Raw genomic sequence first — 25,443 nt, 5'->3', positions numbered from 1 at the left:
AGGTCCTGAGACTCAGCCAGGTGAGTGATCCGAGCCCACCCAGCTGGCAAGACTGGCAGGGGGCGCAGCGCCGCCATCAGACAACCTGGACACAGTCCGGTCACTCTGGAACTAGCGTCCTCACCCACCTGCACCTACACTCCAGAGGCAAGACTGTGATACCACGTATGTACCTTATCTGTAAAATGTACTTGTTTCACTGCTGCAGATTCCCAAACAGTGATGTAATTAATCCTATGTTTTTTTTGTTCATTTTCCTTCTATACATGTATGTACATGCAGGTGTTGAGCCACACACATGGTCTATGTAAGGGCGGGGGGGGTGGGAAAAATGGACGTATGTAGCCATGGACACACATGGATCACACTCAGAACCCACTCAACTCCCACTGTAACCTCAAACCATCCACTGCTGACCATTTCCCAATGTTGTGCCAATACGGACTTGGGGTCAACAGGGAGAGAGCCTAGCCAAAGCATAGACAAGGTGCATGGGCTTTGCGCACTCAAGTCTAGGGCCAGAGCACACAATGCAAAGGCCAGTGGCACAAGACTTAGGGGAGAGTGATGTTGTGTATGTATAACATAAGTATACTCCCTGTACACTCAATGTACAGTTACATAAGACTACTGGATGTGCTGTATACACTATGCTTGTACCACCAGAGGGTGCAACTGGTGAAGACCTAGGGGTCACCTGTACACGACATGTAACCAAGTATAAAAGGGATCTCACCATGCTGTACCCTCACTCAGGAGCTGTAATAAATGGATTAAGGTCACCACAGTTCAAGTACAATACCTTGCCTCATGGAGTCATTACTAGAGTGCTTATAGACACAATAAGGAGGACCAGACATTATACCCCCCGCAAGTACAGGGAGAAGCATTCTTACCTCGACTTGGCCGACACCACCTGCCTCTCGGAGACTGCGCTTCCACAAAGAGGTTATCACTGAGGTATGCCAGCTGATAAGGGGAAAACTGCAGCCTGCCAGCACCATCAGCACTGCACTGTCCGTCGCGGTCAAAGTCACCGTGGCACTGTCGTTCTACACCTCGGGTTCTTTTCAGGCCACAGCTGGCGATATTTGCGGACTTTCTCTGCATGCCACACATTGCTGCATTGGACAGGTCACTGAAGCCCTGTACACATGCAGGAGGGACTTGATCAGCTTCCCTAAGACCAGGGAAGCACAGAGTGAGAGGGCTTTAGGATTCTCCAGAATTGCAAACTTCCCCAAGGTGCAGGGAGCAATAGACTGTACGCACATCACGAAGCGGGCACCTTTTCAGGAATCGCAAGGGATTCCACTCCCTGAATGTCCAACTGGTTGTCGACCACCAACAAATTATACTGGCAGTGAATGTTCAATTTCTGGGCAGCATCCATGATGCTCACATTCTGCATGAGAGCACTGTATCTGACTTGTTTAACAATCAGCCACAAGGTCAATGCTGGATGCTTGGTGACAAAGGATATGACCTCGCTACATGGCTGATAACCCCCCTGCATGACACCCACACCGAAGTCGAGAGGTGATACAATGAGAGCCACAGAGCAACTCGCAATATTGTGGAGAAAACCATTGGGTTGCAGAAGCAGCGCTTTAGATGCCTGGACCACTCAGGAGGTGAGCTCCAATACCACCCTGAGCAGGTAGCTCAATTTGTGGTGGTGTGCTCCATGCTGCACAACTTGGCTATCAGGAGGGGATAAGAATTGCCTGACAGTTCACCTCACCAGAGAGAGGAAGAGGAGGACGAGGAGGCAGACGCTGACATTGGCCCAGACAATCAGGCTGACACTGAATCCATGCCCCCGCCCCCCTGTAGACCGCATGAAAGGGCCCGTGGTGGCATGATAGCTGCAAGAGCCTTACGTCAGGAGCTCATCAATGATCGTTTTACCTGAAAGAACATTGGTATTATTTGCAAGGCTGTTACACTGTTGCGTGTGCAGGTCATACATCAATGGTGGACATCACCTTGGTGACAGTTAAAGTTTAAGTTGATTGAAGTTAAGTGTTATTCTACCCTTTGATGTTAAGGAATCACCAGCGTGCAATGGTGCAGCTATCTGAGCCAATGCGCAACAAGTTTGTAAATAAAAAACATATAAACCGAACATTTGTCTGAACATCAGTATTTCTGTAAAAAACCCTTCCCACCCCCTCCTCCCACTTCTCCTCCCCACCTCTACCCCTTCCCCTTCCCCTCCTGACTCCAAGTCACCTGGCCGAGGAGCTCCCAAGGCAATGCTTCATTGTGGGTGGGGATGATGGCCTGACCGCTTTTTGAATGGATACGGGAGAGGACGGTCCCAAGATGGGAATGTGCTCCAAGCCAGAAGCAAGATGTTGCTGCTGGCTCTCATGTGTGGTTGGCAATGGGGGTGCGGCATCTTGGGGTGCAGTGCCGTGCTCTAGGACCACTGGGAGCTCTCTGCCACCAGTGTTCCTGGCTACCAGCTCCAGGGCCTCCATCTCTTCCATGTTATATCTTATTTGTTGGACAAAAACTCAGTGCCAACTATGTTCTAGGTGCTTATTAGGCTTTTTGCTGCTGGTGAATCTCCCTTGTACCTCCCATAACAGCCAAACAAGCACAAACGACAGCCACACACGCCTTCAGTCCCTCTGAGCTCCCTCTCTCTCTGTCTCCTCTTCTGCGCATGTCATGATGACCCTTGACCTCCTGAATCGTGGGAATCGAGCGTTGCCATGCCGTTGCTAAGGACGGCGACACTTTACGGCAGAAGGTCACAAAAATTTAACATTACCGCTAATTTCATATCGCTCGCGGTAATACACATTTTCAAAAATAGAAACTAGGTGCTTTGAGAATGGGCGAGAAGCCAGCGATCTAAAAACCCTTTTTAACCACCCACGCTGGAAATAATGCCCATTTTTGGGTGATCAGCACAAAAGTGGAAAATCTAGCCCGAGGTGTCTACTGTATATGGTCCACGTCTCTGAGCCATACAGGAGGGCGGGTATCACGACAGCCTAGTAGACCATAAGCTTCATGCCAGATTTGAGGGACTGATCTTCGAACACTCTCTTCTTCAGGTGGCCGAAGGCTGTGCTGGCGCACTGGAGGCGGTGTTGAACCTCGTTTTTGATGTCTTGCCTTGCTGATAATAGGCTCCCAAGATATGGAAAGTGGTCAACGTTGTCCAGGGCCGTGGATCTTGACGACTAGGGGGCAGTGCTGTGTGATGGGGTCAGGTTGGTGGAGGATGTTTAGCGTAAGGCCCATGCTTTTGTACGCCTCAGTGAAGATGTTGGTGATGACTTGGAGTTCAGCCTCTGAATGTGCGCAGACACAAGCGTCATCCGTGTACTGTAGCTCGATGACAGAGGATGGGACGGTCTTGGATCTGGCCTGGAGGGGGTCCCATGAAGGTCTTCCGATGGTTTTTTTTTATGCCTTTCCTTTTCAGGGCTTCCACCCTCCATGGGCCCGACTCCAACCTCGGTGGCACTTGGGCGGCAAGCGCCTTTGCTGCCGAGATTGGGAGCTCCCGCCAGCTGCCGCCCAGATTGGTGGCGTAAGTCTCTCTTTTGCTGCCCGCTGACCTTTGAAGGACCTTTTCAATGAAAACCCCACCCAAAGTACCATCAGGTACCTCAACAGCCATCGGCAGTCCTTTGCGCGGCACTTCGGTGGGCGGGGGCCTTCACCAATTTCGGCCCCTTGCAAATGTGTTGGAGGAATGGCTGTGCAGTGTGGCGGAATGGATTTATATGATACAATGGAATGTTTCTCGGGCTATCCCTCGGAGTTGAGGATGACTTGCTTCCACACTAAAAATGAGTTCTCAGGTGACTGAAGAGTCCAATGCGGGACCTACAGTCTCTGTCACAGGTGGGGCAGACGGTGGTTGGAGAAATGGGAGGTTGGGTTGCCTGGGTTGCCGCGTGCTCCTTCTGCTGTCGACGCTTGGCTTCAGCTTGCTCTCAGCAAAAAGACTCGAGGTATTCAGCGCCTTCCTCCACTTTGGTGTCCCAGATGTCGATGGGGATGTTGTATTTTTTCAAGGTGTCCTTGAAGCGTTCCTTTGTCCATCTGGGGCTTGCTGCTGTGTCGGAGCTCTGAATAGAGCGCTTGTTTTGGGAACCTCGTGTCAGGCATGCAGACGTTGTGGCCCATCCAGTGGAGTTGATCGAGCGTGGTCAATTTTTCGATGCTAGGCTTGTTGGTCTTAGCGAAAACACTGATGTTGGTACGCCTATCCTGCCAATGGATTTGCAGGATCTTGCAGAGGCACTGTTGGTGGTACTTCTCCAGTGTTTTGAGCTGCCTGCTGAACATAGTCCATGGGCCCGAAATTGGTGAAAGCTAAGTTCCGCTCAAGTACCGTCCAACGGACCGCTGAGATCCTGACGGTACTTTGGGCGGAAGACTCATGGAAAAATCTGGGAAAGACCGCCCGGTGGCAAAAATGGGACTGATGTGCCGATTCTGGGCGGTAGCAGGAGGCAGCTCCAATTCTCAATGCAATCCTCGGCAAAGTACTGCTGACGATTGAGTCGGGTCCAGGGAGGGGGGAACCGCTAAAATAAAAACATTTCAAAACATTAAAAAAAAAACCAGAAATCCTTCAGGGGACTACATCCACCCCTGCAAAAAAAGTAAAGAAAAGAAGTGGACTAACTTTTTTTTGTAGGTCTTCACACTTACCATTGAGGTTAGACCTGCCTCCACGTGGCGGTCTTTTCCCCTGCTGGAGCGGAGGACCGGCCGGACCAAACTGATAACATACCGGGTGGGAGGACTCTTCTGTGTGTAACATGCCAGCACATGGTACCCAGTAGTCTTCTCTCCCTGCTGGCAAGAGACCTCCACCAAACTCGCTCAGAGGGGAGACCACCCAGAAACCAGGGAGACCACCGAGAAAACTCGGCGGCATCGAACGGTAACTGCACCAGTTTCGGGTCCATTATGTCTCTGAGCCATATAGGAGGGCGGATATCACTACTACTCTGTAGACCACGAGCTTGGTGCTGGGTTTGAGGTCCTGGTCTTCAAACACTGTCTTCCTCAGGAATGAGGAATGATCATGATGTTGTAAATGCTTTTACTGTTCAATAACTATATTTTTTTATGTGGTAGCATTCTCGCCTCTGAGTCAGAAGGTTGTGGGTTCAAGTCCCACTCCAGAGATTTGAGACTGATATTCCCGTGCAGTACTGAGGGCATGCTGCACTGTCGCAGATGCCATCTTTCGGATGAGACATTAAATTGCTCTCTCAGGTGGATGTAAAATATCCTATTTTGAAGAAGAACAGGGGAGTTATCCTCTGGTGTCCTGGCCAATATATATCCCTTAAATAAACATCTAAAACAGATTATCTGGTTATTGTCATATTGTTGTTTTTGGGAGCTTGCTGAGCATTAGTTGTCTGTTGCCTTTCTTACATTACAACAGAGACTACACTTCAAAAAGCACTTCATTGGCTATAAAGTGCTTTGGGGCATTTGGTGATTGTGAACGTCGCATTGTAAATGCAAGTCTTCCTGTTTTCCTTTAATTTTTCCCTGTTTCATAGGACACTTCGAAGGGTGGGAGAAGAGCACGGTGCAGCTATGCACAACCACCCAATCTTCTGGGAGAGGCAAATACCCAGAGAGTAAAATCTGTAGCCAATTCAGGAAAAACTCCAAGAAATCTTGCTCTGACTCTCTAAGGCTATCAAGTGAAAATCCAGGAGTCTGTGGTCCTCATAAATCCTCGCAATCACAATGGCTAGCAAATTATCCTTTATAAATGGAAATGTCCTTTTCAATCAGGAAGTGCTTTACTCACAGCATAACAAATGCGAATAGATGTTATTCACTTGGTAGGAGAAATCTAATTAACCCCCAGCCCAAATCTTTAATTAGTTCTATTTCTAATGATTTTCTGAAACATTAACCTGTGTTACTTTTCCTATAGTTTAGAAGATCACAAAAATCACCGTACAGTTGACTGTGTTACATAGTAAGTAGGAACATCAACAGCAATTAGGATTGCTGATATCGAAGTGTTATAGTTACTATTCACAGTTACCTGTTAATGAAGTGTGATTTCACAATACTCACTTTGCCAGCAGGTCCATGAGGTACCCTGGTGTTGTGGCGTCAGGTCTTAGCGGAGGTCCCATGACATATCCTGCAGCTTTGCGCCAGTCTTTGTCCCAATAATGAGTTCCGTCTGTCCCTAGACTGGCTGCAATGGGTTCTCCAAAGACAACCTTCCCTAGAAATAACAATTTTGTTTGGAGACATATTTAATTAAATAGAGGCGTTGATTTTAAAACTACACAAAATGAACCATGGTATGAAATAACAAAGAGGGTCGATGAAGGTAGTGCAGTTGATGTGTGCAAAAGCAGAATATTGGAAATCTGAAATAAAAACAGTAAATGCTGGAAACACTCAGCAGGTCAGGCAGCAATCTGCGGAGAGAGAAACAAAAGATACCGGCGTAGAAATTCCGATTTCTTCTTCCCGCGGGCATTCGACTAGATTTTAGAGAAAAAATGCGCACCTACCTGAAGCTGCTGCACCCGCTCGAGTTCCCGATCCACAGGCCTCCTTTTCCTGCGCGTCGCAGCGCGTGCTCATAGGGACATGTGCAGGAGTCACATGTGCCTGGACACCCAATCACAGGTAAGTATTTTCTCATTCATAATACTGGGAACTCCGTATGTTGGAGTTCCAATTATTATGAATGAGAAACCCTCCCAAACACCCAAAACACCAGTAAAAAATAGAAAATATACACTACATGTCATATATCTTACATTATTATATATAACTGTATCCTAACATGCTATACATGACTGTAATAAGATATGACTGTAATAAGATATGACCTGTAACCACCAGCATACCTTACCACCAGGGGTGCACTTGCAAGAGACAGGTATATAAGGGCAGGTCTCAGGCAAGTGCAGCATTCCAGAGCTGTGAAATAAAGGTGCAGGTCCAGAGTGACCTTGACTTCACTACATGCCTCGTGTGAATCTGTACTGAGGGGACAGGACTTTACACTACATATTTAAGATTCATTTAAATTAAAGTTATTAATGTCTTATAAAAAAATGTTTTCCCAATTTTTAAAAAAGTTTTTTTAATTATGCCTTAAAATAAACTTACCGTTGTGGGGAGGGTTTTTAACAATAAAATGTTTTCATAACTTTATTTTAATATGTTTTTGTGTGTTTTAAAACACTTGTGCCTGTAAAAGTAGGCTATGCGTCTGCTTTTTCAGGCACAAGATTTTTGAGGACATTTGCTGGGCAAGATATGCGTCACTATTGCAAACTTGCACGTACAAATGTCCTAGCTCCCGATCCAGCTTGACAGATCGGAAATGCCGGTTTTCAGCACAGGTGCATTGTGTGCTGAAAACCGGCTTTTTCGCTGCTTCCCGGATCCGTAGAAACTTCGTATGGGCTCGGGGACATCGGAATTTCTACCTCGAACGTTTCAGGTCAATGACCCTTCGTCAGACTTTAAAAACCTCTATTAGGTCACCTCTGAGTCTTCTCTTTTCGAAAGAAAAAAGCCCCGACCTGTTCAATCTTTACCCACAGCTGTAATCTCTCAGTTCTGTTATCATCCATGTAAATCTTTTTTGCACTTTCTCCAATGCTTCTAAGTCCATTTTGTGGTATGGAGACCAGGGGGTCACCTATGATTTTTAGAATGGTACTTATCGCTGGAATACTTGGTATGGTCGGAAGAGCCATTTTCAGGACGTTGAAATTTTTTCAAAGTCCCACAGGAAATGACTTTTAATGGGGGCGGGTCTTAGACTGAAAGCCAGGCTGACTGGCAATCAGTGGTGGAGTCATGGTGATGTCACAGCGTGTATGCATAGAACATAAGAACATAAGAACATAAGAATTAGGAACAGGAGTAGGCCATCTAGCCCCTCGAGCCTGCTCCGCCATTCAATAAGATCATGGCTGATCTGGCCGTGGACTCAGCTCCACTTACCCGCCCTCTCCCCATAACCCTTAATTCCCTTATTGGTTAAAATCTATATATCTGTGACTTGAATACATTCTACGAGCTAGCCTCAACTGCTTCCTTGGGCAGAGAATTCCACAGATTCACAACCCTCTGGGAGAAGAAATTCCTTCTCAACTCGGTTTTAAATTGGCTCCCCCGTATTGTGAGGCTGCACCCCCTAAATCTAGTCTCCCCGACCAGTGGAAACAACCTCTCTGCCTCTTGTCTATCCCTTTCATGATTTTAAATGTTTCTATAAGATCACCCCTCATCCTTCTGAACTCCAACGAGTAAAGACCCAGTCTACTCAATCTATCATCATAAGGTAACCCCCTCATCTCCGAATCAGCCGAGTGAATCGTCTCTGTACCCCCTCCAAAGCCAGTATATCCTTCCTTAAGTAAGGTGACCAAAACTGCACGCAGTACTCCAGGTGTGGCCTTACCAATACCCTATACAGTTGCAGAGTATCTGCTTTTGTACTCCATCCCTCTCGCAATGAAGGCCAACATTCCATTTGCCTTCCTGATTACCTGCTGCACCTGCAAACTAACTTTTTGGGATTCATGCACAAGGACCCCCAGGTCCCTCTGCACCTCAGCATGTTGTAATTTCTCCCCATTCAAATAATATTCCCTTTTACTGTTTTTTTTCCCAAGGTGGATGACCTCACACTTTCCAACATTGTATTCCATCTGCCAAACCTTAGCCCATTCACTTAACCTATCCAAATCTATTTGCAGCCTCTCTGTGTCCTCGACACAACCCACTTTCCCACTAATCTTTGTGTCATCTGCAAATTTTGTTACACTACACTCTGTCCCCTCTTCCAGGTCATCTATGTATATTGTAAACAGTTGTGGTCCCAGCACCGATCCCTGTGGCACACCAATAACCACTGATTTCCAACCCGAAAAGGACCCATTTATCCCGACTCTCTGCTCTCTGTTTACCAGCCAATTCTTTATCCATGCTAATATATTTCCTCTGACTCCGCGTACCCTTATCTTCTGCAGTAACCTTTTGTGTGGCACCTTATCGAATGCCTTTTGGAAATCTAAATACACCACATCCATCGGTACACCTCTATCCACCATGCTCGTTATATCCTCAAAGAATTCCAGTAAATTAGTTAAACATGATTTCCCCTTCATGAATCCATGCTGCGTCTGCTTGATTGCACTATTCCTATCTAGGTGTCCCGCTATTTCTTCCTTAATGATAGTTTCAAGCATTTTCCCCACGACAGATGTTAAACTAACCGGCCTATAGTTACCTGCCTTTTGTCGGCCCCCTTTTTTAAACAGAGGCGTTACATTAGCTGCTTTCCAATCCGCTGGTACCTCCCCAGAGTCCAGAGAATTTTGGTAGATTATAATGAATGCATCTGCCAAAACTTCCGCCATCTCTTTTAATACCCTGGGATGCATTTCATCAGGACCAGGGGACTTGTCTATCTTGAGTCCCATTAGCCTGTCCAGCACTACCCCCCTAGTGATAGTGATTGTCTCAAGGTCCTCCCTTCCCACATTCCTGTGACCAGCAATTTTTGGCATAGTTTTTGTGTCTTCCACTGTGAAGACCGAAGCAAAATAATTGTTTAAGGGCTCAGCCATTTTCACATTTCACATTATTAATCCCCCTTCTCATCTTCTAAGGGACCAACATTTACTTTAGTCACTCTTTTCCGTTTTATATATCTGTAAAAGCTTTTACTATCGGTTTTTATGTTTTGCGCAAGTTTACCTTCGTAATCTATCTTTCCTTTCTTTATTGCTTTTTTGGTCATTCTTTGCTGTTGTTTAAAATTTTCTCAATCCTCTAGTTTCCCACTAACCTTGGCCACCTTATACGCATTGGTCTTTGATTTGATACTCTCCTTTATTTCCTTGGTTATCCACGGCTGGTTATCCCTTCTCTTACCGCCCTTCTTTTTCACTGGAATATATTTTTGTTGCGCACTATGAAAGAGCTTCTTAAAAGTTCTCCACTGTTCCTCAATTGTGCCACCGTTTAGTCTGTGTTCCCAGTCTACTTTCGCCAACTCTGCCCTCATCCCACTGTAGTCCCCTTTGTTTAAGCGTAGTACGTTCGTTTCTGACACAACTTCCTCACCCTCAATCTGTATTACAAATTCAACCATACTGTGATCACTCATTCCGAGAGGATCTTTTACTAGGAGATCGTTTATTTTTCCTGTCTCATTACACAGGACCAGATCTAAGATAGCTTGCTCCCTTGTAGGTTCTGTTACATACTGTTCTAAGAAACAATCCCGTATGCATTCTATGAATTCCTCCTCCAGGCTACCCCGTGCGATTTGAGTTGATCAATCGATATGTAGGTTAAAATCCCCCATGACTACTGCCGTTCCTTTTTCACATGCCTCCATTATTCCCTTGATTATTGCCCGCCCCACCGTGAAGTTATTATTTGGGGGCCAATAAACTACGCCCACCAGTGACTTTTTCCCCTTACTATCTCTAATCTCCACCCACAATGATTCAACATTTTGTTCATTAGAGACAATATCATCTCTCACAACTGCCCTGATATCATCCTTTATTAACAGAGCTACCCCACCTCCTTTCCCTTCTTGTCTATCTTTCCGAATCGTCAGATAGCCCTGTATGTTTAATTCCCAGTCTTGGCCACCCTGCAACCATGTTTCTGTAATGGCCACCAAATCATACCCATTTGTAATGATTTGTGTTGTCAACTCATTTACTTTATTTCAAATGCTGCGTGCATTTAGGTAGAGTGTTTTAATCCTAGTTTTTAAACCATGATTTTTAGTTTTGACCCCTCCTGCAGCCCCTTTATATTCAGTGGCCCTTTTTGTTTTTTGCCTTGGGATTCTCTGCCCTCCACTTTTACTCATCTCCTTTCTGTCTTTTGCTTTTGTCTCCTTTTTGTTTCCCTCTGTCTCCCTGCATTAGTTCCCATCCCCCTGCCATATTAGTTTAACTCCTCCCGAACAGCACTAGGAAACACTCCCACTCGGACATTGGTTCCGGTCCTGCCCAGGTGCAGACCGTCCGGTTTGTACTGGTCCCACCTCCCCCAGAACCTGTTCCAATGCCCCAGGAATTTGAATCCCTCCCTGCTGCACCACTGCTCAAGCCACGTATTCATCTGCGCTATCCTGCGATTCCTACTCTGACTCGCACCTGGCACTGGTAACAATCCCGAGATTACTACTTTTGAGGTCCTACTTTTTAATTTAGCTCCTAGCTCCTTAAATTCGTCTCGTAGGACCTCATCCCTTTTTTTACCTATGTCGTTGGTACCAATGTGCACCACGACAACTGGCTGTTCTCCCTCCCTTTTTAGAATGTCCTGCACCCGCTCCGAGACATCCTTGACCCTTGCACCAGGGAGGCAACATACCATCCTGGAGTCTCGGTTGCGGCCGCAGAAATGCCTATCTATTCCCCTTACAATTGAATCCCCTGTCACTATCGCTCTCGCACTTTTTTTCCTGCCCTCCTGTGCAACAGAGCCAGCCACGGTGCCATGAACTTGGCTGCTGCTGCCCTCCCCTGATGAGTCATCCCCCTCAACAGTACTCAAAGCAGTGTATCTGTTTTGCAGGGGGATGAACGCAGGGGACCCCTGCACTACCTTCCTTGCACTGCTCTTCCTGCTGGTCTTCCATTCCCTCGCTGGCTGTGGACCCTTCACCTGTGGTAAGACCAACTCGCTACACGTGCTACTTACGTCATTCTCAGCATCGTGGATGCTCCAGAGTGAATCCACGCTCAACTCCAATTCCACAACGCGGTCCGTCAGGAGCTGGAGGCGGATACACTTCCCGCACACTTAGTCGTCAGGGACACTGGAAGTGTCCCTGAGTTCCCACGTGGTACAGGAGGAGCATATCACGTGTCCGAGCTCTCCTGCCATGACTTAACCCTTAGATACACTTAAATTGGCAACAACAATGTTAAAGGTTAATTACTGATATAAAAAAATAAAAAGAAAAGCTTTCTCCCCTCCGTTAAAGGGGAGCGGTTCGATCATTTGTTTATCTTTTGCCACTGGTCCACCAGGGAGCGTTTCGGCTGAGCCAGCGCCTGGTACCCAAGAGGGAATGCCAGGCTGCCCGTTGGCGGCCTGGCCAAACCCGGGGGCAGTATTTTGCCGGCCGATCGGCAAGTCGGCCGGCAAAAATGTTTCCATTGCGGCCGTGGCAGTGGGCCCTCCACTTTAAGGGCATTCATGCTGCCGGGCCGCACTCAGTGCGGAGATGCTGCACCGACAGAAAAACCTGCCAAGGGCACCGTGCGGCGGGGGATTGACGAGTTCTGCTGCATATCGGGAGTTAAGTATTTTTATTGATTAAAATTGGCAGTACAACCACTCAGGCGGCATGGAGTCCAGGCTGAAAAATCCCCGACCTGAATTTAGGTCGGGTCGGCCAGTTGACCCCAAAGCGGCAGCTATTCGAATTTTAAGAATGGCCGTGGCAAACGGGCATTACCGAGTTTCTTTGAGACCATGAATTTCGGTCTCCAGAACTGTGCGCAATAGTGTGGCCTCACCAAGGTTCTCTACAAGTTGAACGCTACTTTTGAATTCTATATGCCTCGAAATAAATCCCAGTGCATTGTTAGCATTTTTCATTGCTTTGCTGACCTGCGGTGCTGCTTTTAATGATTTGTTCACCTGTATCCCTCGCTTTGCACTTCTACCCCTTTCCGTTTCTCATTCTCTGAGGCGCTGATAATGTCTTTGTTTTTCTTACCAAAATGCATCACCCGTCGTTACAGATGGCATAAAGCTTAGGGTTAGACTTTGTGAGAGCCCCTCAACGCCCGATTGCCCGCTCCAGAAAAACCGCCAACATTTGGTATGTAACGCTGGTGAAAATTTACACTTTTAAGTTAAAACTAATTAAAACTAATCGCTTGGCGAGAAAATGGGCCTTGCAACTTTATTCTTGGTGATTTTCTTGGCGGTTAAGGGGAGACTAAGTAAATGGGCGTTTTTTAAAAATTTAATCTGAGGCTGAGGTTGAGCCGAGGTAGGGGGAAAAATGTAAAAAAAAATTTCACCAAAAAAAAAGGTAAAAGGCATTCCCAAGACACTTTTACACCTAATCACCGTTTTAACTGACCTTTCTTTGCAGAGTACTCACCTACCGCCCTGTTTAAGCAGCTTTTACAGGGTGGTTCCCTCGCCGATCTGGATGGGCTTCTTGAGGCCAAACTTACGTCCTGGCGATTTTCTCGCCGTTGTATGTCGGCGGTTTGATCCCAGTGGGCGTTTTTCACATTTTGGCGATACCACTCAAAAAATAATGGGGAAACTTTCGCCGGGCGGAAAAAGAGCTATCCTGCCGAGAAAATTACCGAGAACCCGTCGAAAATTATAGGAAAGTTCAGCCCTTAGAAAACTTAGTAAGCAGTGAGGAGGATAGTAGCAGACTTCAGGAGACATAGAGGCCAAATTTGAGGGTCTCAGAGAGACCCGTTACTGCCTGTTTGCGGCGGCCATTCATCAAAATCGAATGGTCGGCACATTGGGGTCAACTGGCCGACCTGACTGAAATTCAGGTTGGGGATTTTTCAGCCTGGACCCCATACCGCCCAATTCGGGTGACCGCCGAAAGCGAGTCATCAGTTAGTGCACCGCCATTTTTAAATAAAAGAAAAACTTTCCAATCGATATTCAGCTGAACTCGTCGATCAGCCACCGCGCGGTGCCCCCGACAGGATTTTCTGTCGGTGCACCCTCTGACGACTATGTGCGGCCAGCAGCGCAGCAGCCCTTAAAGGGAAGGGCCCCCACTGTCACGGCGGCGATGTGAAAATTTTTGCCGGCCGACCTCCCGATCGGCCGGCAAAATACAGGCCCAAGTTTAGCCAGGCTGCCTGTTGGTGACCCGGCTGAACCCGGGGGCATAATTGTTGGGCCGACCTGGCAGCTATCCAGAAAAAAAAAATGGCGGCAGCGGCAGTGCATCCTCCCCTTTAAGGGAAGTCGCATCACCATTGTAGAAGGCCACAGCCTCACTGGACCACCGGGGAAAATTGGGTTTTGGCACCGCTGGGCGGGCCGAAGATTTTCAGAGGGGAGTGTCGCCGTGGGGGGGGTTAGATCAGCGGTGTGCACGGTGATGACGCACTTAAAACGGATCGGCAGCAGCGGTAACTGGGGTGGGGGTGGGGGGGGGAAAATCAGGGCATCCCCCAGGAAAACTCGGGAGGGCAACTGGGCTATCAGCGGCCATTCCACGAAAAGTCGGCAGCCACTCCACTCAGCAGCATGGCCGCCGATTTTCTGGGGTAACAGACTTTAAGGAAAGGGACAATTTCAGCCCCATAGAGTAAAAAAGCCAGGAAGTGATGATAAACCTGGAGTAATGTGCACAGTTTTAGTCTCCTTATTTGAAGAAGGATATCGTTGCCTTAGAGACAGTGCAACAAAGGTTTACGAGATTGATTCCCGGGAGGGTTGTCCTATGAGGAGAGATTGAGTAGATTGGCCCTATACTCTGTGGAGTTTCAAAGAATGAGAGGTGATCTCATTGAAACATACAAGATTCTGAGGGGGATTGATGGGGTAGATACAGGGAGATTGTTTCCCCCGGGCTGGAGAGTCTAGAACCAGCGGGCCACAGTCTCAGGTTAAGGGGTTGGCCAGAGATCAGGAGCAATTTCTTGACTCAGAGTGTTGTGAATCTTTGGAATTCTCTGCCCCAAAGTGCTGTGGATGCTGAGTTGTTGAGTATATTCAAGGCTGAGATAGATAGATTTTTGGACTCAAAAAGAATCAAGGGATATGGGGAGAGAGCAGGAAAGTAGAGTTGAGTTCGAAAATCAGCCATGATCTTAGTGCATGGCAGAGCAGGCTCAAGGGGGCGTATGATCTACTCCTGCTCCTAATTCTTATATTCTTATGTTCTCAATGACGAAAGACGCATGCTGTGGAGTTAAATCTCAGCAGAATGCGGGGAAACCGGACGCTGGTAAGTTACAACTTCTTCTTGTGATACTATTCCTGATGGTTTGAATTAATTCCTCATCCACTAACAATCTCTACCAAACATATAAATAAGAACATAAGAATTAGGAACAGTAGTAGGCCATCTAGCCCCTCGAGCCCGCTCCGCCATTCAACAAGATCATGGCTGATCTGGCCGTGGACTCAGCTCCATTTACCCGCCCGCTCCCTATAACCCTTAATTTCCTTATTGGTTAAAAATCTATCTATCTGTGATTTGAATACAGCTAGCCTCAACTGCTTCCTTGGGCAGAGAATTCCACAGATTCACAACCCTCTGGGAGAAGAAATTCCTTCTCAACTCGGTTTTATATTGTCTCCCCCGTATTTTGAGGCTGTGCCCCCTAGTTCTAGTCTCCCTGACAAGTGGAAACAACCTCTCTGCCTCTTGTCTATCCCTTTCATGATTTTAAATGTTTCTATAAGATCACCCCTCATCCTTCTGAACTCCAACGAGTAAAGACCCAGTCTACTCAATCTATCATCATAAGGTAACCCCCTCATCTCCGGAATCAGCCTAGTGAATCGTCTCTGTACCCCCTCCAAGGCTAGTATATCCTTCCTTAAGTAAGGTGACCAAAACTGCACGCAGTACTCCAGGTGCAGCCTCACCAATACCCTATACAGTTGCAGCAGGACCTCTCTGCTTTTGTACTCCATCCCTCTCGCAATGAAGGCCAACATTCCATTTGCCTTCCTGATTTCCTGCAGCACCTGCAAACTAACTTTTTGGGATTCATGCACAAGGACCCCCAGGTCCCGCTGCACCGCAGCATGTTGTAATTTCTCCCCATTCAAATAATATTCCCTTTTACTGTTTTTTTTTCCAAGGTGGATGACCTCACATTTTCCGACATTGTATTCCATCTGCCAAACCTTAGCCCATTCGCGTAACCTATCTAAATCTCTTTGCATCCTCTCTGTGTCCTCTACACAACCCGCTTTCCCACTAATCTTTGTGTCATCTGCAAATTTTGTTACACTACACTCTGTCCCCTCTTCCAGGTCATCTATGTATATTGTAAACAGTTGTGGTCCCAGCACCGATCCCTGTGGCACACCACTAACCACCGATTTCCAACCCAAAAAGGAGCCATTTATCCTCTCTGCTTTCTGTTAGCCAGCCAATTCTCGATCCATGCTAATACATTGCCTCTGACTCCGCGTACCTTTATCTTCTGCAGTAACCTTTTGTCTGACATCTTATCGAATGCCTTTTGGAAATCTAAATACACCACATCCATCGGTACACCTCTATCCACCATGTTCGTTATATCCTCAAAGAATTCCACGAGACACACCTCATATTCCTAGCTTCCCTTCACCTTCACACAATTACTGCTGATGCATGTCTCACATTCATGACTGACAACTATTTAACCATGACACCATATTCACTGACGCATTTCCCCTTTTCTTGCAGCTAAAGGTGCCGCATAACCGGTGCCAGCAATCCTTAACCAGCAGGGAACAGGCTCGCCTGCATTATCTCACCCCATGGAGGAGACAGTGCCGGCCATTCCTGGCAGGGCATGGCTGAGGGGTCTGAAAGAATACAAGATGCTGGTGACCTCATACATTCCCACTTCCCCCTCATCCTACAATCTCTTGTGATTTACAATCTGCACATGGTGTAAGCATGCACCTCTTGCTTCCCCACTCCCCTTACCACAACCCTTGTGCCTTTCTCATTTCAGACACCCAAGAAATCCAGCCTGCCCATCCAGTGTTTGAGCAAGAAGAGGGAGAGGAGAGTGAAACGTAGAAACATAGAAAATAGGTGCAGAAGTAGGCCGCTCGGCCCTTTGAGCCTGCACCACCATTCAATATGATCATGGCTGATCATGCAACTTCAGTACCCCATTCCTGCTTTCTCTCCATAAGCCTTGGATCCCTTTAGCCGTAAGAGCCACATCTAACTCCCTTTTGAATATATCTAACAAACTGGCCTCAACAACTTTCTGTGGTAGAGAATTCCACAAGTTCACAACTCTGCGAGTGAAGGAGTTTCGCCTCATCTCGGTCCTAAATGGCTTACCCCTTATCCTTAGACTGTGACCCCTGGTTCTGGACTTTCCCAACATCGGGAATGTTCTTCCTGCATCTAACCTGTCCAATCCCGTCAGAATTTTGTATGTTTCTATGAGATCCCCTCTCATTCTTCTAAATTCCAGTGAATATAAGCCTAATCAATCCAGTCTTACTTCATATCTCAGTCCTGCCATCCCGGGAATCAGTCTGGTGAACCACTCCCTCAATAGCAAGAATGTCCTTCCTCAGATTAGGAGACCAAAACTGTACACAATATTCAAGGTGTGGCCTCACCAAGGCCCTGTACAACTGCAGTAAGACCTCCCTGCTCCTATACTCAAATCTTCTCGCTATGAAGGCCAACATACCATTTGCCTTCCTCACCGCCTGCTGTACCTGCATGCCTACCTTCAATAACTGATGTACCATGACACCCAGGTCGCGTTGCACCTCCCCTTTTCCTAATCTGTCACCATTCAGATAATATTCTGCCTCCCTGTTTTTGCCACCAAAGTGGATAACCTCACATTTATCTACATTATACTGCATCTGCCATGCATTTGCCCACTCACCTAACCTGTCCAAGTTACCCTGCAATATCTAAGCATCCTCCTCACACCTCACCCTGCCACCCAGCTTAGTGTCATCTGCAAACTTGGAGATATTACATTCAATTCCTTCATCCAAATCATTAATGTATATTGTAAAGAGCTGGGGTCCCAGCATTGAACCCTGCGGTACCCCACTAGTCACTGCCTGCCATTCTGAAAAGGACCTGTTTATTCCTACTCTTTGTTTCCCGTCTGCCAACCATTCTTTATCCACGTCAGTACATTACCCCCAATACCATGTTTAATTTTGCACACTAATCTCTTGTGTGGGACCTTGTCAAAAGCCTTTTGAAAGTCCAAATACATCACATCCACTGGTTCTCCCTTGTCCACTCTACTAGTTACATCCTCAAAAAATTCCAGAAGATTTGTCAAGCATGATTTCCCTTTCATAAATCCATGCTGACTTGGACCGATCCTCTCACTGCTTTCCAAATGCGCTGCTATTACATCTTTAATAATTGATTCCAGCATTTTCCCCACTACTGATGTCAGGCTAACTGATCAATAATTCCCTGTTATCTCTCTCCCTCCTTTTTTAAAAAGTGGTGTTACATTAGCTACCCTCAAATCCATAGGAACTGATGCAGAATCTATAGAATGTTGGAAAATGACCACCAATGCATCCACTCTTTCTTGGGCCACTTCCTAAAGTACACTTCCTTAAGAAGAAACACCGTTACTCGATTTCACACTCCCAGCCACCAGCTCTTCGAAGTCATTCTGCAAGGCCATCTGCAGTGACCCCCACTGAAAGTCAGCAGCCTTCCAGCAGCCATGCTGCAACCCTGGGGTAGCACTGCATGACATCAGTAGGATAGGCAAAGGCACACACACAACAGTCACTAAGGTAATGAAAAGGATGATAAGTTGAATTTTTGATGTAATATTGGATGGATAGATATATAAAGTTGGATTGGAAAGTTTGCTTTGTAGTGGCTTTTATTTCAGCATTGTGGCGAAGAGAACACTGTCAGTAACATGGGGAAGGTAAAGTGTGGGACTAATATGTTGAAAGGGGAATTGGGGTTGCGTTCACTGATGATTCGATCCCGGATATCCCAGCCAGAAAGGAGCTGTCTGGGTTGCATTCTTCCTTCTGCTTCTGCCTCCTGCTTCCCCTGGACCTGATGGCTTGCATCTTAGGGTCTTAAAAGAAGAGGCTGCAGAGATAGTGGATGCATTGGCTGTAATCTACCAAAATTTCCTGGATTCGGGGGCGGTCCCAGCGGATTGGAAAACCACCCCTATTTAAAAAAGGAGGCAGACAGAAAGCAGGAAACTATAGACCAGTTAGTCCAACATCTGTTGTTGGGAAAATGCTGGAGTCCATTATTAAGGAAGCAGTAGCAGGACATTTGGAAAAGCAAAATTCAGTCAGGCAGAGTCAGCATGAAAGGGAAATCATGTTTGACAAATTTTCTGGAGTTCTTTGAGGATGTAACGAGCAGGGTGGATAAGGGGGAACCAGTGGATGTGGTGTATTTGGATTTCCAGAAGGCATTCGATAAGGTGCCAATAAAAGGTTACTGCACAAGATAAAAGTTAACGGGGTTGGGGGTAATATATTAGCATGGTTCGAGGATTGGCTAACTAACAGAAAACAGAGAGTCGGGATAAATGTTGTGATAAATTTTCTGGTTGGCAAACAGTGACTAGTGGGGTACCACATAGATCAGTGCTGGGGCCTCAACTATTTACAATCTATATTAATGATTTGGATGAAGGGACCAAGTATAATATAGCCAAGTTTGCTGATGATACAAAGATGGGTGGGAAAGCAAGTTGTGAGGAGGACACAAAAAATCTGCAAAGTGATATAGACAGGCTAAGTGAGTGGGCAAAGATTTGGCAGATGGAGTATAATGTGGGAAAGTGTGAGGTAAAAAATAAAATTATTATTTAACTGGAGAAAAATTACAAAATGCTGCAGTACAGAGGGACCTGAGGGTTCTTGTTCAAGAAATACAAAAAGTTAGTATGCAGGTACAGCAAGTAATCAGGAAGGCAAATGAAATGTTGGCCTTTATTGCAAGGGGGATGGATTGTAAAAGCAGAGAAGTCCTGCTACAACTGTACAGGCTATTGGTGAGACCACACCTGGAGTACTGCGTACAGTTTTGGTCTCCTTATTTAAGGAGGGATATACTTGCATTGGAGGCAGTTCAGAGAAGGTTCACTATGTTGATTCCTGAGATGAAGGAGTTGACTTATGAAGATAGGTTGAGCAGGTTGTGCCTGTACTCATTGGAGTTCTGAAGAATCTTATTTTAACACATAAGATAATGAGTGTTTCGACAAGGTAGATGCAGAGAGGATGTTTCCACTCATGGGGGAATCTAGAACTAAGGGGCATAGTTTTAGAATAAGGGATCGCCCATTTAAAACTGAGATGAGGAGGAATTTCTTCTCTCAGAGAGTTGTAAATCTATAGAATTCTCTACCCCAGAGAGCTGCGGAGGCTGGGTCATTGAATATATTTAAGGTGAAGATAAACAGATTTTTGAGCAATAAGAGCGTAAAGGGTTATGGGGAGCGGGCAGGGAAGTGAAGTTCAGCTCATGATCAGATCAGCCATGATATTAAATGGCGGAGCAGGCTCGAGGGGCCAAATGGACTATTCCTGTTCCTAATTCTTATGTTCTTAATGTTTCTCCTCCTCCTCCTCCCTCTGTGAGCAGCTTGTCCCCTTTGCTGCATCTGCACCATTGCCATGTGATACTGCAGCCCAAGCGGGATGGCAACTAGAGTTCCCAGGACTGGGTTAAGAACCAAAACCTTGCAAGCGTCGAGCAGCACTCCTTGCACATTTTAACAACTTTTTAAATGTCTTACACCAAGCCACTTCTCCAATAAACTGCAGGAACCGATACAAAAGCAAAAATCTAAACCTAACTCAATGTTGTGTGTGTCCCTTTAAGTAGTGCTGGTGGGGGGGATCCATTGTACAGCTGAACGCATGTTCAGCCGTGTGTGCTTTGGAGTGGGCATTCATTCATGCGGTGACGTCCACAATAGCAGGTTGTGTTTTGTATCAGAGTTGCACGCTGATTGGTGTCACGATCTGTCTCATTACCATTTTGCTAGCGAAGGCAGGCATCGGCCGCGCTGCCATCCTGCCCAAAATGGCGGCTCTCATGGGACGCAACAGAAATGGGTGGAAGCGAGGCGGCAGCTCTTTTTGTGCTGAAACCGGCCGCCGCTAAAGTGCTTAATTTCACCACCAATGTGCATATTCTTCCAGAGTTTAGAAGAATGAGAGGTGATCTCATTAAAACACACAAAATTCTTACAGGGCTTGACAAGGTAGATGCAGGGAAGATGTTTCCCCTGGCTGGGGAGTCTAGAACCAGGGATCACAGTCTCAGAATAAGGGGTCGACCATTTAGGATTGAGATGAGGAGAAACTTCTTCACTCAGATGGTGGTGAATCTTTGGAATTCTCTACCCGAGAGGGCTGTGGGGGCTCAGTCTTTGAGTATATTCAAGACAGAGATCGATAGATTTTTGGATATTAAGGGAATCAAGGGATATGGGGCCAGTGCAGGAAAGTGGAGTTGAGGTTGAAGATCAGCCATGATCTTATTGAATGGCGGAGCAGGCTCGAGGGCCTTATGGCCTACTCCTGCTCCTATTTCTTATGTTCTTATTAAATACTCCAAAATAGTTAGTTTTCTTGCTCTTCTTTAGTTCCGCTGGATCAGGCAGCATTTCCTAGATAAAAGAGTAGGAAGATGATCTGTTCTGGTCTCTTTCTATTCTGCCAAACAGCTTCTATACAACTGGTCTTTTATTGCACACTCACTGTGAGAGAATCATACCTAGCTTCCACTTTACCAGAACTGTTTTGATCTGGAATTAGCCAGGGAGAGAGCTGCAAATTCTTCAAATGAGACAAATCGTAATAATAAAGTCAGAAATCATCATACAAGCACTAGGTTAGTACACTATAATTCTTCAGAAAATAGGTTTTTACCTTTAACCAATAAAGTATCACCAGATACATCTTCAATTAAATTGTAGGCCCTCGACAGTCAGCTATGATATCTGGTGCCCCCATGAGGTAACAAATGGCACATAACCTACACTGTATTCAACACTGGAGGGTTGATTCATTACATTCTACAATTAGTACTATGAGGAAAGATTGGATAGGATGGGGTTGGTTTCTTTGGAACAGAGGAGGCCGAGGGGAAACCGTATTGAGGTGTATAACATTATGAGGGCCGAGATAGAGTGGATAGGAAGGATCTATTTCCCTTACCAAAGAGGTCAACAACCAGGGGGCATAGATTTAAAGTAATTGACAGGAGGTTTACAGGGGATTTGAGGGGATCATTTTTCACCCAGAGGGTGGTGGGGGTCTGGAACTCACTGCCTGAAAAGGTGGTAGAGGCAGAAACCTACATCACATTTAAAAAGTATTTGGAGGTGCACTTGAAGTGCTGCAACCTGCAAGGTTACGGACCAAGAGCTGGAAAGTGGGATTAGGCTGGATAGCTCTTTGTCGGCTGGCACGGACACGGGCCGAATGGCCTCCCTCTGTGCTGTAAATTTGTATGATTCTCTAGTGTTTAAGGTCTGAGATGTTGGAAGTTAATTTCTTGTCAAGTTTCATTCTAAGTTAACATTTAGCATTATACGTATTTACTTACGTGTTGTTTTGGAGAAAGGTCAATATCTGACACATTAATCTCTCTTTCACAGATCTGCTGTGCATTTCAGATTTTATAGCTAGTTTGATAATACTTTTTGGCAGTAGATCATTATTATAGATTGTGTACTTATAAAAGGAGCAGTTTGCAATATTTGCACTCTCTTTCATTTAGTCACACACTCTGCATTATTTCTTGTTATGTTCCATTGGCTGCTTAATTTACCATGGGCAGTGAATTACACCCACTAAAGGGGGAAAGTGGCATTCTGACAGTTCACTAGTTTCTGTGCATAATTACAACATAAAATCATAGATTGGTACAGCACAGGAAGCCATTCGGCCCATCGGGACTGTATGGCCCTTTGAAAGAGCTATCCAATTGATCTCACTCCTCCCGGCCCTGTCTCCATACCCTTGATAACTATTTCCCTTCAAGTATTTATCCAATTCCCTTTTGAAAGTTACTATTGAATCTGCTTCCACCATCCTTTCAGGCTTTGCATTCCAGATCACAACAACTTGCCACCTGTATACGTCCCCTCGGTCTGAAAAACAACCGTTCACCTGTTTTCTGTCCTTAACACAATCTTGTATCCACGCTGTTACTGTCCTGTTAATCCAATAGGCTTTAATTTTGCTAATAGATCTATTATGTAGTACTTTGCCAAGCGCCTTTTGAAAGTCCATACACACAATATTACTTCATCAAAGAACTTAATCAAGTTAGTCAAACACAATTTGCCTTTAACAAATCCCTGCTGACTTTCAGTTATCAGCCCATTCTTTTCCAAGTCCAAATTAATTTTTTCCCGGATTATTGTCTCGAAAGACCACCGACGTTAGACTGACTGGCCTGTAATTGCTGGGTTTATCCCTCTTCCGGGCGCTAACATTCCCAGCCCGACGCCATTATCGCCCCAAAAACAGCAAAGCTGAAAATCCAGCCCTAAGTATGCTGAAAAATGAAAATTCAAATATTGGAAGGGTATTATATACTTTAAAGCAGGATTATAGATTTACACGTAGTTATTTACAAAGGTCCTGATGACTCCTGCCCAATGTAAACTGAGCCAAACAGGAAAGTTGGAGCCCAAGTCGTGGTTCAGTGAGGGGAGCTGCAACTGGTGTGAAAACTCCTGAATGGGTGTGGCGGGGATGGGGGTGTGGGAATGGGGTGGGGGGGGGAAATCTGCCAGGATTCCTGGTCCTATTCACAAATCGATGAGCTCTAACTGGAAAATGAGCACAATCTGTGAAGACAAGATCAGACTTGTCTGTGATCGCTCCCTCTCCCCACAGCTGATTAGCCTGTCAACAATCACAGTCTAGACATATACAAAAGTCTAGGAGTGCTGCCTATGGAGTTCATCCTATAGCTTCAAGGGAGGGGGGGTGCACAAAGGATGTGTGGATCAGAGGTAAGCCACCAAACTAACATTGATTGTTCCTTCGAGCACAGCTCCCACTGGGAGCAAGGGATTAGTGAGTTAACCCTGACATTCCAGTACGTAACACTGCAGTTGAGACAGATGGGGAGAAATGTCAGAGAATTGGGGGAAAAAATAAACAAACATTATTTTTTTATTAACCAGCTGTGTAAGAAAGAAAAAGGATTAAATGTCTACCGTTTCTCACCTTCTCTCCGTGCCCGGACAATCACATTAGCTGCGGATTTACTCATTACATGGACGATATAGAGAGGGCAGTTAATACAACTGGCGATGGTAATTGCCCTTTGTGTGGCTTCAGCCTCCACCTCTTCAGATCGGCACAGTTCATGACCCTCAGGCCCAGTGATTCCCATTGCAAGAATCTTTTTTGCACCCTGCAACAAACAAATTATGGGTGGCATATTATTCTACGACTGAAGCTGTACAGTGTGTAAATTTAAGGTTTCTCTGTTTGATTTTATCGTGACAGAATCTAAAAGTCTTCTATAATTTACATTAGTTTCACAATTCTCCATGCATTTCTGTATTGGTATTATTTGCTGAAGGTAATTATGAGAAATTGAAGGATACTGGGATCTCAGAGAAGTCTGGTTTCCTATAATCCTATTGAAAGACCATCGCCAGGTAATGTCACCTGTTTCCAACACTTCCTGGTCTGTGCGTGTCCGTATATCCCTCAAGTTCTAGATGTATAAACCTCTAAATATGACAATTCATTTTACACAGAACAGTACATTTGAGGGGATAAATCCACTCAGTTAGATGGAAACAGAATTTTAGTTTATTCCCCATTTCCAATTTTTGAACTTATTTACACTCTTTGATTTCCCTGAACCATTCACCATTTGATGACCAACTGGCCAGGCAAGAGCCTGGTCCGAGGCCACTGCTAACAATGCTCTACAACCAGGATGTACACAAAAGCATTACATTTGACTCCCAACCTCTCTGTAGGGAAGTACAGACTTCTGCTCAGACATGATGCCCTTGCCAAATGGGAGATAATGAATCTGAATCTCAGCACTCCGACGCTGCACAGTGATACAGCTCCATTGTCCACTAGTGGTAAGCTCCCAAAACATAAAGTTTAAGATTCTCCAGGCACCCGGAATATTCCCTGTTGCTTATTTGATTGTGGAGAGACAGGAAGAGAGCGGAAAATCCCCTAACTGGAAAATTGCAAACTACTGGACACTGAGATGTAACGCATATCTATACTGTGGGATGCCATGAGAATGAAGGGTGCCAGTGCCGCAGTGTTCTGTGGTGTAGAACAATGCCAATTCTATACAGCAATACAAAGTGCAGTGAGCTCTATTTTCATAGTGATGCACTGTTTTCAATGCTTTCTCTCGGGTCCCCAAGGATCCATCCTTAACTTCTTCCCCTTAATCATCTACTTGCTGCCTCTTGGTGACATGGTCATGTGGTTAGATTCCACCATCTCTCCTGACCCCTCCACTGCCTCAGTATTGTTAGACTGATTGACCCACATCCAGTCCTGGATGAGCCTCAGTTTCCTCCCGCTAATCATTGGGAAGACTGAAGCATTCGTCTTCCGCCCCCGACATAAACTCCATAACCTTGCTACTAATTCAATTCCCATCCCAGCCACTGACTCAGGATGAACTACAATATTTACAACCACAGTGTCCCATTTGACCCAGAGTTGTGTTTC

General features: G+C 45.9%; 1 protein-coding gene across 1 annotated transcript in view; it reads right to left on the bottom strand.

The window, feature by feature from the left end:
* The window catches only part of dpys (dihydropyrimidinase), a 148,727-nt gene that overhangs the window by 41,955 nt on the left and 81,329 nt on the right, over positions 1-25,443 (bottom strand). The window contains exons 4-5 of the mRNA XM_070872164.1: positions 23,950-24,139; positions 6,088-6,244 (exon numbers count right to left, since the gene is read on the bottom strand). Coding sequence (XP_070728265.1) covers positions 6,088-6,244; positions 23,950-24,139 — 347 coding nt within the window. The remainder of the gene's footprint in view (positions 1-6,087; positions 6,245-23,949; positions 24,140-25,443) is intronic.

This window comes from Pristiophorus japonicus, chromosome 1 (assembly GCF_044704955.1).
Source record: "Pristiophorus japonicus isolate sPriJap1 chromosome 1, sPriJap1.hap1, whole genome shotgun sequence".
Classification (NCBI taxonomy): Eukaryota; Metazoa; Chordata; class Chondrichthyes; family Pristiophoridae; genus Pristiophorus; species Pristiophorus japonicus.
Note: the sequence above shows the minus strand (reverse complement) of the source record. Positions and strands in the feature narration are given on the sequence as shown.